The following is a 16,840-nucleotide window of genomic DNA, read 5'->3' on the forward strand; positions in this document are numbered from 1 at the left end:
TGGAATGCACATGTGTGAACAATGATGACTTCACTAGTCATTGGGGGTGGTAGATGCTGTTGAGTGAGCATGTGTACTGTGTGGCTGTTGCATTCAAAATGACTGAGTAGAGCAATGAATGTGCGTAAGATTTTGCATTAAGCTTGAACATTCCTTTGTGGAAGCTATTAGGGATGAGTCAGAAGGCAGCAGCTATGGGTGCCAACTGGTGATTGGTGGCTTCATCATGACAGTGTGCCTACTCATGCATCATGTCTTGTACAGAGTTTTTTTGGCAAAACATCGAAATCACCCAGGTGACTTAGCCCCCCTACAGCCCAGACTTGGCATCCTGTGACTTTTTTTCCAAAACTAAAATCACCTTTGAAAGAGAAGAGATTTCAGGCCGTCGGTGAGATTCAGGAAAATATTGTGGGCAGCTGATGGCAATTGGGAGAACTGTGTGAGGTCCCAGGGTCCTACTTTGAAGGGAACTGAGGCATCATTGTCCTATGCAGTGTTTCTTGTATCTTCTTTAATATGTCTCTCTTCCATATTATATGGCAGGATACCTTCTGGACAGACCTCAGATATGAATAAAGGTTAATTTTAAATGCATAAATTTACATGTTGAAAACAACTAACATGATCTGGAACTAATTTTATTTCACTGCACCAAGTGCAATAGAGTCCTATAAATACTTGCACATATATTGCTGTTTTCTTTGCAGAGTTGGTCAAACGCCATGCTGGGGTGCTAGGACTTGGTGCATGTGTTCTTTCTAGTCCTTATGATGTTCCTACCTGGATGCCCCAGCTCCTTATGAATCTGAGTGCACATCTGAATGATCCTCAGCCTATTGAGGTAAAATATTCCTTGTTAATTTCTTTGTACACATATTACCAGTGATGTTTTGTAACACACTATTTATACTGTTCATTTCCTGTACACTCTGGACCATCTGCTGATCAATTATTAAAATCTTGCAGAGAGTTTGTTCCCATGTATATTTAAAGTCTTTTGGTAACAAGGAAATTACTATAATTTCTATCCTTCCCAATCTAATGAAAGTAAAGCATTGTCAATATTGTCAGTATAAATTTTATACTTCTATTTTACTAGCATGTTCTACAGGAGCGGGGTGGGGGCAAAACTCCAGAATTTATTTATTAAATAATTTCACAGTCTTAACATGTTTACACTTCAGGCACCTTCAAAGTACTGTCCATCTGATGCTGTACACCTATTGAGCCATTTTTTCCTCTCAAAACAGTTTTTGAACTCATTATTTTTGATGTGTTTTAGTGCTTCTGCTGTTTTTTTTCCTTCACTTCTTCTACATCAGCAAAACATTTTCCTTTGAGGACTTTTTTCATTGGGGGTAGGGAGGAGGACAGCAGTAAAAAGGTCTCCTGAAGCGAGATTGGGTGAACAGGGGTTGTGCCATTTTTGGTCAAAAACTGCTGAACATTAAGCACACGGTGGGCAGGTGCGCTTGTAAATCACCCATCATGAAATGGACAAATTTGTTCAGTCTTCCAAAAAAATTCACTGAAGCTCAATGCAGCTTCTCACAACAATGCCAGCTGGTACACTGATACAAATGGCTTCCTAGAACACTCACCTAGCGGGGGAGTGTTCTACAAAGGGTCTGCCTTTTGGGTAGATAATTCTGTTTTGGGGGTTTTTTTGGGGGGGGGGTCCCCCATTGTATCTGCGAAGTATCTAATTAGGAGCAAATATCAAACAGGAAATTATGATGGTATTATTTAGTGAGCACCTCTGTTCTAGAGTAAACAACTCAAAAGGTGAATGACTTTGGCCTTTTCACCTTAGTAAATAGATGTTAGGTGTATATGGAAACTGGTTTAATAATGTTTAAGTTTCCATAGCTTGTCCAAGTAATTCTAAAGTGAACTTGTTGGCTTTGTGAAGTAAGATTGGCCTGTTGGTTCTGTAGCATTTGGTGAACAGTGAGATCTGAAGTCTAGAGGATTTGTTACTTAGCTTAATGTCTCCTAAGTATAACCTTAGTTGTTCAGTGAGATTAAAATAAATGCATGTGGGTTGCCCACTCTGCAGATGACTGTAAAGAAGACCTTATCTAATTTCCGAAGGACACACCATGACAACTGGCAGGAACACAAACAGCAGTTCACGGATGACCAGCTGCTTGTTCTCACCGACCTCCTTGTGTCACCATGCTATTATGCATAAAAGGGTAAGTCAGCAAAGCTCTGAGTTTAAATAAATCTGGCATCCTGAGGCAAGTGTCTTTGGTGTGAAGGCTGAGAAGTGGGTGTAAGTTATGCTTTCTGCTGAGACTCCTAGAAGTCATTATTTAGATGAAGTTTTAAATATAATTTTTGCTATGGCCAGTGGAAGTAAGTTCCCAAAGAATTTTTTTCCTTGCTTTTCTTCAGGTATTCGAGTAGGCTTAGTAGCATGGAAATGGTTAGACAAAAGAAATACTATTCTTAGTTGCCTCCTGAGTGGGGCCTGGGCATTTTGGGTTGTCCTGAGAACTCTAGGTTCTATGTTTTAGTGAGAACATTGCATCTGGACTCTTTTTTTTTTTTTTTTTTAAGATTTTATTTATTTATTTTTTTAGGGGGGAGGAAGGGGGGAGAAAGAGAGGGACAGAAGCATTGATGTGTGAGAGATCAATTGGTTGCCTCTCCTGTGCCCCCAGCTGGGGACCTGGCCCACAACCCAGGCATGTGCCCTGACTGGGAATCAAACCAGTGACCTTTAGTTTCCACAGGCTAGCACTCAGTCCACTGAGTCACACCAGCCAGGGCTTCATCTGGCTTCTTAAGTATTTATTATCTATTCTGTATTGAAGAGGGAGGACCCAGAAGCCTTTCCACTGGGATAGGAAGAATAAAAAGAGATTCATTCACCTACCGCGATTTTAAAGTTAGATGTCCTGTTGCCTAACTGAAATTTTTTTCCTCCCTAATACAGATGAGTAGTCCTCACTTCAAGCTCTTTTCATCAAAAATTCCAGATCCTCAGGTACCATCTACGGTGGCTCTCTGCAGGTTTTAAAATTTTGCCTTTGTTGAGCTCTCATTTTGATGGCTTCTGTGTTTGGTCTCATGAGTCTGCATTCCACAGGTTATCAGCTGCCATTTGATTTCCTAACTTGTCCAGAACTGTTTCCAGAATATCGATCTTTTTTTTTTTTATTTATTATTATTATTTTTTTTTTTGCTTTGAGGCATCTGACAAAGCCACAGTGTCTCAGACCAGAAATTACCCAATATAATCATGGCATTGAAGACCAGATGGAGTCTAGGAACTCATTAAGAAACAGTTTACTTGGAGATGGAGAATGCCCATCTGTAATATGGGTCCTGTCATTTCATTCATCTCAAATAATTTTGAATTCCTTCCAAATGGCTATTGGGTTTAGATGGTAGTAGGGCTGTGGGCCATTAAATCTGAAGCCTGGAGAGCCATGAAGATGGAGGGGAAAGAGGACAAGTCTGAAACCTAACCAAGGGCCCTGATGGATTGCTCGATAAGACACAAAAGTGAAGTCTTGTGTCTAACATGTGCTTCCCGCAGACTGGAGTTTTTGGTGCTGAATAGAAGAGCAGTTGCTGTTAAACTGGGGGTTTGGTGAATACATTTTTTGATTGATTGTTGTGTGTGTGCACAATGTGTGATTTTGAAAATAAACATCAGCAACAATAAAAACTCCGACTGGTTGACTTTTACCTATATTCTTTACAAATACTGTTTGACTCTTTGAAAACTGTTATACTTCACCTAATGGGAGACTGCTGTTTTTGCGGGAAATCTGTATTTTTTTTTTTTTTTTTTTGCCTGCAGAATCGTTGAAAGACTAAGAAGTCTTGGTATTTAATTGACTTGTTTAATAAATGTTATATAGATGTAAAAGACTGTATAAACTGTAGAGATAGCATTGGCAAGACTTTGTACAAATGCAACCTTTTACACAGCACCATTGTGTAATTAATTTGTAAAGATTCCCATGTAGCTCTTTATTATAGTGATTTTTGGCCTTTGTACCAATTGAATGCCATTTTTTGTGATTTTAAATTATTTTCATGTTACAGAAGCTGAGGTGTGGGGCTTTGTTTGAGTTCATTTAATGTTAGAATGTCTGAATTTTTATGTAACTTTTTTGTGTGCATCTTTGAATGCAGACGCCATGGGTTTGACAAGTTTATCGAATGCAAGGTAATCTTCTAGGTTAAAGTAATTGGCAAGTTGGTGAAAGTCATCTTGCAACACACTCTGTATAGTCTTCCTTAAAGGAACACTACACTATATTTTTTAGTATCTACTTGCTGAATGCCTCAATGCAGACCTAAGCACAGCACTGGTCCCTGGTACAGTATCAGCATACACAGGTGTAATCCCTGTATAGAGTAGTGCCAAACTGATTATTTCATTGTTTAACTAGTTTAAAACCCAATAAATGGATTGTTTTTAACACCTGGCTTTTGTCTTCATTAAGTGGAGAGAATAGTCCTGTAGGCAGTGACCCTAGGGGAGTCCTTTTGCATCCATAGATCTGGATCCATGAACTCATGCCACCAGCCAAAATGAATGATTTATGTTGGACCTGTCCACTACAGTAGCTAATAGCTGCTTGTGGCTATTTCCATTTAAACCAAACTAAAAATTCATTTCCTCAGTCTCACTAGATACATCTGAAGTGCTTATTAGCCACTCTTGGCTAGTGGTTTACACTACTGAATAGCATACATTGATCAATGTTTTCATCAAAAAGTTCTATTGGACAGCACTAATCTAGATAATTGATATGTCTAAGAATCACATGGGGAATTTTGTAAAAATAGGATTTTAATTCGTGCTCCCAGCTCATGATATTGATGCCTTTTCCTGAGATGACTCTTGGAACAGTGAGGCGTTATATTAAAACCACTTCAGCTTTTCCTGAGTTGTATGAAACTATGCCTTAGCAACGTTACTGAAGTGGAACTTTAAAAAATAGAAGATACTGTGTTTCTGTTTCTCTGGTTGGGACTCAATGTCAACATCTTTGTAAATCTCCATAATGCTTCCTTTGTGCAGCCAGGATTGAGAGCCACTGGCGAAGACTTTGGTCCACAATAGACCAAAAGAGTACAAACCTGTTTCTAACATGTGTGCCCTGTGTGATTCTGATACCAGGTTTACATGATGCTTATTACCTTGATACCTCAATCTGGTTAAACTGAATTATTTAATTCCCTTTTTACTGGTGGGCTTAAAACTGAAAGGGAGGAGGGAAAGAAAAGAGGTGGGTGGCTGCTGTTGCCTAGGATAGTTCTTAAGTGTACATTGCACTGAAAAGAATGGAGGACACAGCAGGAACAGTGTGATGAGGTAGGTTTTTAGCGGGGGAGGGGAATGAAGGGTGAAAGGCGAAGAAAAAGCTCGTGTCTTTGAGGTAAGAGCTAATAATCTTTGTTTCTGAATTGGATCTTTTAAACAAAGACTTTGCAAAGTGTGTTTCAAAATTAAGAAGGAAAATTTACCGGCCTATTAATGTAAATAAGTAAGTTTTGGTGCCAAAAACAACTACAAACAGGTTAAGAAGGCTGTTTTCAGATACTTGAAAGGGCATTGCCAAGCGCTTAGGTTGAAGGCCAGTTTTAGTAAATAGTAGTGTGGCCAGAAAGAACCGGTAAGAAATTTTGTTGTACTGAAAAAAAATTAACTTACCCTACATGGTCTTCATAGTTTTATAGACAACGACCATTTCTCTTGTTAATGTTCATTGTATCCCCCCACCTTTGGACATCAGGGTGGTTTTCAGCTCTCCCTACTACAAATTACACTGCGGTGACCCTTTTCATACCTTCATGCCGAGAACTTTTTCTTCCAAGTATTTCCTTAGGATAAATTCCAAGGAGTGAGATTTTTAGGTCAAGAATCTAAACTTTTAAGTGGCTCTGGTAAAGCTTCCCTCAAAGTGCACATTTGTCAATCTGACATTGTGTATTAGAATGCCGGTTTCCCTGCTAATTGATAGCCCATTCATATTTTAACGTGATAGTCAGCCCTGCTTGGGCTTGACTATTAAGCCAGTAGTTTTGTTGTTCTGTTTTTAAAGCTTTTATTTGGTTCTAGAGGGAGAGGGGAAGGGAGGGAGAAAGAGAGGGAGAGAATCATCAGTGTGTGGTTGCCTCTCACGTGCCCCGCAATTGGGGAGCCACCCACAACCCTGACCGGCGACCCTTTGGTTCACAGGCTGGTACACAATCCACTGAGCCACACCAGCCAGGGCTAAACCAATATTCTTTTCAACTTGGCACTTTCAACTTGGCACTCTGGGCTGCTACATAAAGTAGTTTTAGCCTTGCTGATGGTACTAAGGCGTTCTGGCACTTCGGTAATCCAGATTTCCTCTTCAAGATTTCTAGAATACCTTAAAACCTGTAAATTGTTTCTTCCTCTTTCCCTCCCAGTATGATCATTTCTCCCACAGGTGTGTAACTCTGCTGGATTTAAGCCCTAACCTTTTATCTCCTGGCATGGTCAAATGCTGGGAAATAAGCTGGCAATAGCTAATTCATATGGAGAGGGATATAACTTTGGAGTTTCCACGCTCAATAGTGTTGTCTTTTCCTGTTACTACCACTGGGGCCCAAGGTCACCATTACTGACAGCCTAGATTGCAACAGTGGGGTATTAGATGGGAATTGATGGGGATTTTTTCCTTAGAAGAAAGTTGATTTCCAAGCAATTCTGGGAGCATAGTCAACTGGACTGAATGTCTACTTCGTGAATTATCCGGCCCTTTTGTTTTTGATGCAAGCACAGGGGAACTAGGAAAGATAAGTTATATGCATAAATCAAATTATTTGGTGTTTGGTACCAAAGAGTTTAGCCAAAATGGGATTTCAAGAGCAATAATCTAAGTATTTCACTTGAATTAATTTTCTGGTTTTCTGGCACCAGGGTGAAGGAAAGGGCATTCAAATAGCATTCTCATTTCTAAATACTACCTGAGGTTAGGAAAATAGTAAAATCCCTATTTAGAATAGCCAAACATACTTAAGAATGTTACTTGATGGCTCGGAATAAAATTAAACCCATTTTATGAGTTCGTTGTTTTAGGCGTGTGGACTCCGGAAGAACGAGAGGATGTTCGTTTGGTTTTGTGTTCTTGTGTACTAAAAATGTGCCTAGCCGCATACCCACCGCCACTGCTTTTCATGATTTTTAACATTCCACATTAATGTCCATGATTTCTTGGCTTGGTTATTTGCTTGGGTAGTTTCTTTTTACTTTGCATTTGTTTTCCTGTAATTCCCCTTGCTGAGTTCCTTTAGTAAATTCATTAATATTTTCAGAGAGCCGAGAGGAGAAAATTCTTTTATATAAAGTTGGCTTGATTTAAATTACGACTTGATTTACAAATTCTAACTTTCAAAGTACGAAACTGGACAACGATGCCAATTGAGGAGGAAACGTATTGCAGTCCAGAGGCTCCTGGCGGGCCTGGAAGCCCAGGTGGCCCCCAGGCCCGGCTGAGAGCAGATAAGAGGCCGCCACCCACTCACTAACGCAGGTGCCATCCCGCTGAGGCCGAGATCCTGTGGGTCGCTGTGCCGCGTGAGCCCCCCACAGTTCCCTCCTTTCGACCCCGTCCGCCGGCTTCTCTTCCTGTCAGCCGTAGCCTGTATCAGGGAGCCCCGACTCTCGACCGGCGAACCTGGCGCGCGCAGAGGACGAGGAGCCAGCCACAGACCCCCGGCGCACGAGGGGCCCGCGAGCGCAGGCGGGGCGCCGGGCCTGGGTGTCCGGCGTAGGGGGCGGCGCCCTCCGCGGCTCCGTGACTGCGCCTCTGCGCCCCCGGCTTGCCGCGGCTCCCGGGATGCGCGGAGGCGGCGGCGATGGCGATGGCGATGGTGCCTCGAGCCCTGCGTTATCCCTGGCGGCGCGCAGAGCTGGGTTCCGGGCTGCGAGATGGAGGAGGAGGGGCGCCGCTGCGGCCACCGGGCAGGTGAGAGGCCGCGGGCTCCTGCAGGAGGCGACTCAGCGGGGACGGGGGCCCGGGAAGCCGGTGGGTTAGCGTAGAGCGCGCTGCGCCGGTCCAGGCCGGGCCGCCGCGCACCTGCGACCCCTGGGCAGCCCTGTGGACCCTGTCCGGCCCACTCCCAGGCTCCTCCGGGCCGTGAAACCCCTTCCCCATCCCCCATGGCCTGGCCAAGACCGCCTCACCCCACCAACCCTCTCCTGACTCTTTTACAAGCTTCCTGGCCCGGCCTAGGCCCTCCTTACCAGAACCTAAACCACCCCGGGAGCTCCTACCCAACGCCAGCCCCTGGCAGGGGTCGAACCCCCCATCCCCATTGCATACCCAGACTCAGTTGGGGGTGGCCTGCTCCACAGCCTCCCCATCCCCCTCAGCCACTGACCGTACCCCACCCCATCCGCTGCTCCCGGTTTTCAAGATGTAGTTCCAGTGGGGACAAAGAGCTTGGACTCTAAAATCAGATAAAGCTCGCTTGAATCTTAGTGACCTTGGGCAAGTCACCTAACTTCCCTGAGGTGTTCCGGATCAATACAAATACAGTGGGAATAATAATACAGTGAGTGAGGGTCAGACTGAATATGCCGGTCCTCGAGGAATGTAAGGCATTATGAGGAAAAAATGAGTGGGAAGTATCCAGGTCATGAGTTGACTTGGAAAGCTCATATAAAATGTATTAATATGTACTAAAATACTAAGACAGCATACTAAATTATGAGAGACTCTTCACACATCTTAAGGAGAAATCATTGCCATTGTACAATAAATTTTTATTTATTGTTCTTGCTTACTAGTTACTTAGGGATCCCTCCTCCTTACTTGTAACAAGATGCACATGTTATGAATTTATTCCATATTATTGTAGCTAAGATGCCTGCTTAAGACAGGTGTTCCAGCTTAAAATTTTTCTGGGTTTATGATTTTAATCACATCGTCCTCCAGGTCCCAGAGATAAAGAGTAGCTTGTATGCTGGCATTGAAAAAAAAAATTGGCAACCTTTATTTAATATTTAGGCATAGCAAATAGCTATTCATTTCCCGCCTCCTCAGATGAATGAGTTTCATGGTTCTGTCTTCATAACTTTGTTCCAAATTGTGATCTCAGCCTCCTCTTTCTTGTAGTCCCAAACTTAGTACCAAGACCTAGGTTTACTTACCCTCCCTTTCTTTTATTTCTCAAGTTTCTCTGCCAAAATCTTTACTTCTATTCTGTCTTCTGCTTTCCCTCTCTATTCTTTTTTCAGCCTCTGATTCCTAACTTTTTTTCCAAAGTATCCCAATAGGAGTGATTTGTAATTACTTTATACCAGGACCATAATTATCAACATTGACAAAAAGGTACACAGAAGTATGTATGTGCGTGTATTCAAATTTTGGGTTTCAAGAACTTTGACCTGGGAAGAGATTGCAGTACCTACTTGAAAGGATTATATTGAGAAAGAAATAAAGTTTGGTAGCTTATGTAAAGCTTCTAGTATAAGTGCCTGGAAATTAATAACCGCCCAATAAATTATAGCTGCTGTAACAATCTTCTGATCTGGGATCCTTCCTTTGATCTCTTTGCTGTTCTGTTTAGCCTGGTGGTGAAGAATGTGGGTTTTAGACAGTAACTGCCTAGATTCAGATTCATGCTCAACCACTTTAAGTTAAGTGTTTCCTCTCTGACTCAGTTTCCTCATCCATAAAATGGAAATATATTATCTATCTTGGGGTTGTTGTGAGGATTCAGTAGGTTAATGGGGGGAGCACTGAGAACAGTGAGAGGACCACGAGCACTCAGTGAAGTTAACATTCTCGTCATGGTACTGATAATTATATTACTGACCTAGAAGTCTTATAATCTATTGGAAAAAGTTTTAATTTATTGAAAAAATTACAATTGTACAGAAAGTACAGCTTGCCCCTCATCTCCTCCAGATATTTTTTTCCTCCCACCTCTTACCTTTGACTAATACTGGTTTCTCATCTCATTTTCCTTTTGACAGCTCCATTTCCAAATATCTCCTAGCCTGGGGTTCGTAACTTCCATCACCCCACTTCTTCACGATTATCCACTTACCCAATATTTCTCTTCGCATCCTAATTCCAGATTCTTCATCCTTCTAATTTCCCCCAAACTAAATTCCTGCTTCCCTTTCTAGAAGCCCCTGTTCCACTTTTAATCAGTTAATCCGAATCCTCCGATTAACAATAAAAAATAATAAAAGGGTATTTTTTTTCACTACATGGGTATCAAAAAGTATTCAGAAACAGAATACAATCTTAAGTGAAAACAATAAGCTATCCATTATTATTTTTAGAGTTCTAATCATTAAGATACAAAAAGTCAGGATTTGTATTCTTCTCTCTCATTGAACTTCTATAAGGAACGTACAGAAAAGTTGGTCTCACTTCCCAGTGGAGATACTCATCACACTGTTATGATCCGCATGAGCCGACTATTGAGCATGTAGAAGTCCTCTTCTCTCTTCATGAAGGACACTAGGTACTTACATGGGTCTCCCCAGGACTGAAGTTTTGTCTGATACTCACTGGCACAGCCATCCCTGTTATTGAAGGCTGAGAGGCTTCTGTGCATTGGGTGGTCCACAGCAGCTTCTTGGAGCCCCCCAGTAATCCCTCACTGACCTAGCCCCTTGTTCTGCACCTCATTATCCAGCACTGAAAGGGTTAACCTCTGGCACAGCTGGAGGCCTCAGCTTGAGCTGGTGGTTAAATATTCTGAACAGCACCCCTGGGCCTCCCCAGTGCTATTAGTTATCCCTAAGATGCTGGATTAATGCAAATACCTTTTGGTTGTCATGAGCATTGCATCAATCTCCAAGGAACAACTTAAGCAGTCCCACTTGGAGCATCTTTGGGAGCAGGTAGGCACCAAGCCACTTAGGGCTTTTGGAATAATGGAAAATTTGTGCGAATGTACTTTAAACCTCATTGTTACATAGGGGGAGAAAGGTTAAGAAAACGAAGGAGCAAAAAGGAAAACAAGTTCTTTTTTTAAAGTAAAGGTTGTGTCTTACTCATCTTTTTTACCCACAGCACCTTACATACAGCTGGCATATAGTATGTACAGGGTAAACGTAAACAGAGTGAATGAATGCATGAGTGGCTGCGTGCCTCCTGCTTCATCACGAAGATATTCTTTTTTTTGCATTTTTATTTTATTTCTTATTTTTTAATTTATTTTTTCAACTACATTTGTCTCTGCCTACCCCCCCGCAACTTTCGATATTCTTGTTGGAATAATGATAACTCGCGTTTATATAGCAGTTTAAAGTTTACAAAGTTGTGCCTTGCACCTTGTAAATCTCAAATATGATTCTGATACCCTTCATTACTTTCATTTTCCCCTCAAATATGGTCCTACACAAAGTATTTTCCAAAGGAGGGTGTGGAGTTAGCCAAGAAATCACAAGCAGGGAGAAGAAATTGTAAAGAATAGCAAATAAAGGATTCTTCTTAGAGAAAGAAATAGGGTTTGTTCGTGATTTGTGGGAGTCATTTAAAGGGCCACAGTATACTTGAGCTATACCCGCTGCTAATATTTTAAGCACATGCTGTTTCTCACCCCAATCCTGCTGCAAAGATCCCCTTCTCGAAGTCTGTCTCCCCATTCAGACCCATGGATTCACTTGGAGCCCTAACCTGCTGCTAACCCCTGCAGCCTCACCTGTCACCCAGCTAGCTCCTCTTCACAGGATTCACTGCAGCCTCTCTCAGCCTCTACCCTGGGTTGAATTAGGTGCCCCTTCTCTTACTTCCATAGCACTCTTCTATCCTCTGATTTACCACGATCGGCTCTAATTACATAGGTAGGTTGATCTCCAACTAGATTGTGATCTTTTCATTGGAGAGGTTGTGTTCTTGTGTCTCCAGTGACTAGCACCAGGGTGTTTCTAAAAGTAACGTCTGGCCCTGACTGGTGTGGCTAAGTGGTTTGGGCATTGTCCCACATCGCTCGTTCGATTCCCTGTCAGGGCACATGCTTGGGTTGCAGGTTCAGTCCCCTGGAAGGGGCGTTTATGAGAGGCAACTGAATGATGTTTTCTCTCTCATGTTGATGTTTCCCTCTCTCCCTCCCTACCCCCCTCTCTAAAGATAAAATTAAATAAAATCTTCTAAAAATCTTTCAGAAAAATAAGAATAAAACAAGTAAAAGTAACATCTGGACAAACTTCAATCAGAATCTCAGTGGGTGAGGTCCAGAAATCAACTTTTTAAATCTGCTCTCTAGGTGATGCTTAAAACTAGTTTGAAAACCACTGTGTCCTAAACGCTCAGATTAGCTGGGTGAACGTATTTGAAGGTATTTGTGTCTTTTCTGTGTTGGGCTTTCTGTGCACTGGGTCAGAGCTCACAAACTCCAGTGCTTTTCTCAAAGACCATGAGATCTTTGCTTGCTACGTTAATTCCTTTCTGTTTCAGGATATGCCTTTTCGTGTGCAGGCTCTTCTGCCTCAGGTCTCTTTTGTCACCTATCGTTCATCTGTGAGTTGAGGCCCTGACTCCCTTCCCACAGAAGGAAGAGACCTTTCTCTCTGAAGATGAACTCAACGGGCCACCTCCAGGATGCTCCCAACACCACCTGGCTCCCCGCGCCTCCCCTCCCTACGGGGAACCGCACTGCTCTCCAGGCGGACCTCCAGGGTCTCACCCACACGGCCACTTTGGTAACCTGTACTTTTCTACTCGCAGTCATCTTCTGCCTGGGCTCCTACGGCAACTTCATTGTTTTCTTGTCCTTCTTTGATCCAGCCTTCAGGAAATTCAGAACCAACTTTGATTTCATGATCCTGAACCTGTCCTTCTGTGACCTCTTCATTTGTGGAGTGACGGCCCCCATGTTCACCTTTGTGTTATTCTTCGGCTCAGTCAGTAGCATCCCAGATGCTTTCTGCTTCACCTTCCACCTCACCAGTTCCGGCTTCATCCTCATGTCCCTTAAGACGGTGGCAGTGATCGCCCTGCACCGGCTCCGCATGGTGCTGGGGAAGCAGCCGAACCGCACGGCCTCCTTTCCCTGCACCTTGCTCCTCACGGTGCTTCTCTGGGCCACCAGTTTCACCCTCGCCACCTTGGCCACCCTGAAAACCAGCAAGTCCCACCTCTGCCTTCCCATGTCCAGTCTGATTGCTGGAGAAGGGAAAGCCGTTCTGTCTCTCTATGTGGTTGACTTCACCTTTTGTGTCGCTGTGGTCTCTGTCTCTTACATCATGATCGCTCAGACCCTGTGGAAAAATGCTCAAGTCAGAAAGTGCCCGCCTGTAATCACAGTTGATGCTTCCAGACCACAGCCTTTCATGGGGGCGCCTGTGAAGGCAGGTGAAGATCCCCTCCAGTGCCCCATGCCAGCTCTGTACAGGAACCAGAACTACAACAAACTGCAGCACATTCAGACCCACGGATACACCAAGAGTCCTAACCTGCTGCCAAGCCCTGCCGCCAGCCGGCTCCAGCTGGTCTCAGCTGTCAATCTCTCCACAGCTAAGGATTCCAAAGCAGTGGTCACCTGCGTGATCATCGTGCTGTCGGTCCTGGTGTGCTGTCTTCCACTGGGGATTTCCTTGGTGCAGGTGGTTCTGTCCAGAAGTGGGAGCTTCGTCCTTTACCAGTTTGAACTGTTTGGATTCACCCTTATATTTTTCAAGTCAGGATTAAACCCTTTTATATATTCTCGGAACAGTGCAGGGCTGAGGAGGAAAGTGCTCTGGTGCCTCAGGTACGTAGGCCTGGGTTTTTTCTGCTGCAAACAGAAGACTCGCCTCCGAGCCATGGGCAAAGGGAACCTCGAAGTCAACAGAAACAAATCCTCCCATCATGAAACAAACTCTGCCTACGTGTTGTCTCCAAAGCCCCAGAAGAAATTTGTAGACCAGGCTTGTGGCCCAAGTCAGTCGAAGGAAAGTGTGGTCAGTCCCAAGATCTCGGCTGGACATCAACACTATGGTCAGAGCAGCTCAACACCCGTCAACACTCGGATTGAACCGTACTACAGTATCTATAACAGCAGCCCTTCCCAGGACGAGAATATCCCATGTAACTTACAGCCAGTAAACTCTTTTGGATTTGCCAGCTCATATATTGCCATGCATTATCACACCACTAACGATTTAATACAAGAATATGACAGCACTTCAGCCAAGCAGATTCCGGTCCCCTCTGTTTAGAGTCATGGAGGCTGGAGGATCTTGTGTAGACTGTTTTTGTTTCTAATACTAATTGATATTTTTTTCACTTTTGTGAGACCAGTAGTAAAACAAAACAAAGATTCAACTAAATAGTTGGCAGTTATGATTTTCTTTTATCTGAAGTACTAGCATCTATTGGTTTGCTTTGTAGTTTCTTACATTTTAAGATTTAATGTAAAAGTTTATTATTTAGATTTTTACCCTGACCTGTGTTCCAAATTTTTGTACTAAACTTTTAAACAGATCCCCTGGAATGATCATGCTACTGTGTTGAAGTAGAGCATGAACTGATGATGATCATTTGACTGAGTGTTACCATGCTTTGAAGTATATATGAGCTGGATATTGAAAGAATGTGAAGGTATGATCCATACTGAGATGTTATTTTTATTAATTGAATTATAAATTTTGATTCTTTGAAGTGTTGAAATGGGGAAGAATACACTTTTTTTGGTAGCAGACTTATTGAATAAATAATATATTGTTAAAGCAGAAGATCAGAAATAGATTATCTGTAATGATCTTTACCAAAAATACACAAGTGTTAGGTACTTTCATAACACAGCCAACCAAGACTATAGTATTGTGATTTTTATCATTTCTTATTATAGACATTCTTATTCTGTGTCAGTTGAGTAGCTCTATAGTTCTTTTAAAAAGAAAGATGTTTTTCTGTGGTAAAAGTGAAATATTCTATTTCGGAATGGTCTTGCCCAAAAATCCTAGTGAAGATGACTGCACCTGTGGAAGAGGTATGCTGTTGTGGGGAGTGTCGGTGCTAAACGTGTTCATCTCAGCCAGGGTGGAGTTATGTGGGAAGCATTCTTGATTGTTACATGTTAGACGATTTTTATTATCGTCAAGAAGGGATAAGGATGGGAATGGGAATGTTTTGATTTATAATTTCCTTTTGTGTGAGAATGCTTGTTATCGATCTGACAAAGAGTATCCAAGTAGCTATTCAGAAATATTTTTTGTCTTTACTTATATATATTATTGTGGTGGAAAAATTCTTAAGATCTATTTTTAAACTAATTGTGTTAGTTCCCTCCCATCAATCTGAAACTGGAGATGGGCAATAAGGAAAAATAGATTAAGTATTTCTACACCTAAAATTAATTTTATTATATACTCTGTGATTTCTAACATAACTGTAAACTCATATTTTTATGTAAAAATATTTTCATTATACAGTTAGCACTTGAACTTGTTATAGTTTTGGAACAATAACTGCTAGACACAAGATGAGCATCAAGAAACAAAATGTATCTTTATAAATTGTTATATTCAAGAACAGTTATTGCAGATTGGAAGGCATTTTATTCCTGTGGGTGAAAGATATTCAATTTATAGCATCCTCTCCCAGGCTGTTCCCAAGTACAGAGGCCATAAGAGGTAAAGAGAACACACAGTAGATACTCAGCTAGAACTGTGCTCAACCTCAGTATCAACCAGTCATTTCTATTTCTGAGATTGAAGTATCAGATATGGGTTTAATTTGTTTTTTGGGTTTTTTTTTTACCTTTTAGGACTCTCTCCTTCCCTTCTTTCCCTTTCCCTTCTTTTATTTTTGCTATTCACTTTTATAATAAAAGAGAGAAAATATCCACTTTTTTTTTGTAATTGAATGCTATTTTTGGAAGTCACTATGACCTGTTTCAATTGTGCTTTTATATTTTTAATATAACACTGTTTCCATTTATTAATATTCTCATGAGATAGGTTAGTATATTATCTCTTTTTAATAAAGGATTAAGGTATCTAACATTCTCTCCCAAGAACATTTGAAGACTTGTGGCAATTTAGAAATTAGACTTTGTCTAAAATCAGAGCCTGGTATTTATTCCAATAAGCCAGACAGGTTTATAATTAGTAATATTAAGAAGATATTTCACACTTTTAAAGGTATGTATCTCTTTTTTGGTTAGGCATTTCAAATATGATTCAATAGATTTTTTTAAAAAGCAATTTCTACTTGTAAAATTAAAGATGACAGGTTTCCTGTGTGACCTTTGCGATGACTCATTTTGGGGAGGTACAAATTATAGTATAAAGAAAACTAAGCATGTGCATATGGGGCATTCAGTCTCTATGCTTGTCAGTAAATTATTGATTTATTTTGCATGAAATACGTAGTGGGCTAGATTCTTAGCCCTCCTCCGTATCTGTATCTATAGATACAGACATACACATACAACTTTTCTCTTCATAAGGGCTAAAATGAGAACTAAAAGTAATGAAAATTCAGTTGAATATGACTAATTATCAGGGTATATTAATTAGTTCTCTTGATGCTTTACTGTGATGCAAACTATGTGTGTATTTCAAGCATTTTATAATTGTTCCGATGTTAACCATTAGGCCAGATTTGTAATTCTGATGCTTTTAATGTTCTTTTAAAATAATGTTTGGAAAATAAAAATATTGAAAATTCTAACATTTCTGAATATCAGATTGCAATATTATGACTTTTCTGTCCAATCATTTAAAAACTGTCAGAGAATAACAGTAGTCATTATTGCAACGTAGGTAATATATTGAAGCTCAGAGACAGTTATTTTCCTTAAGAGATGAAATAATTTGACCACATTTTGTAGCATGCATAAATCCTCAGACTAAGAATAACTGCAAAGGTTAATTATTTATTAA

At 41.4% G+C, this 16,840-nt stretch overlaps 2 protein-coding genes across 2 annotated transcripts in view; both read left to right on the plus strand.

Moving 5' to 3' along the window:
• Window positions 1-4,512, plus strand: part of PSME4 (proteasome activator subunit 4) — an 84,488-nt gene extending 79,976 nt beyond the window's left edge. Inside the window, exons 45-47 of the mRNA XM_054575446.1 lie at window positions 711-844; window positions 2,063-2,201; window positions 2,948-4,512. Coding sequence (XP_054431421.1) covers window positions 711-844; window positions 2,063-2,197 — 269 coding nt within the window. The 3' untranslated portion in view covers window positions 2,198-2,201; window positions 2,948-4,512. The remainder of the gene's footprint in view (window positions 1-710; window positions 845-2,062; window positions 2,202-2,947) is intronic.
• Window positions 4,513-7,840: 3,328 nt separating this feature from the next.
• On the plus strand, window positions 7,841-15,723 carry GPR75 (G protein-coupled receptor 75). Its single transcript, XM_054575392.1, has 2 exons — window positions 7,841-7,973; window positions 12,429-15,723. The coding sequence occupies exon 2, from the start codon at window positions 12,548-12,550 to the stop codon at window positions 14,168-14,170; it is 1,623 nt and encodes a 540-aa protein (XP_054431367.1). The 5' UTR covers window positions 7,841-7,973; window positions 12,429-12,547; the 3' UTR covers window positions 14,171-15,723.
• Window positions 15,724-16,840: the final 1,117 nt, after the last annotated feature.

Source organism: Pteronotus mesoamericanus, unplaced genomic scaffold (genome assembly GCF_021234165.1).
Source record: "Pteronotus mesoamericanus isolate MK-2021 breed Mesoamerican mustached bat unplaced genomic scaffold, CSHL_Meso_final contig_291, whole genome shotgun sequence".
NCBI lineage: Eukaryota > Metazoa > Chordata > Mammalia > Chiroptera > Mormoopidae > Pteronotus > Pteronotus mesoamericanus.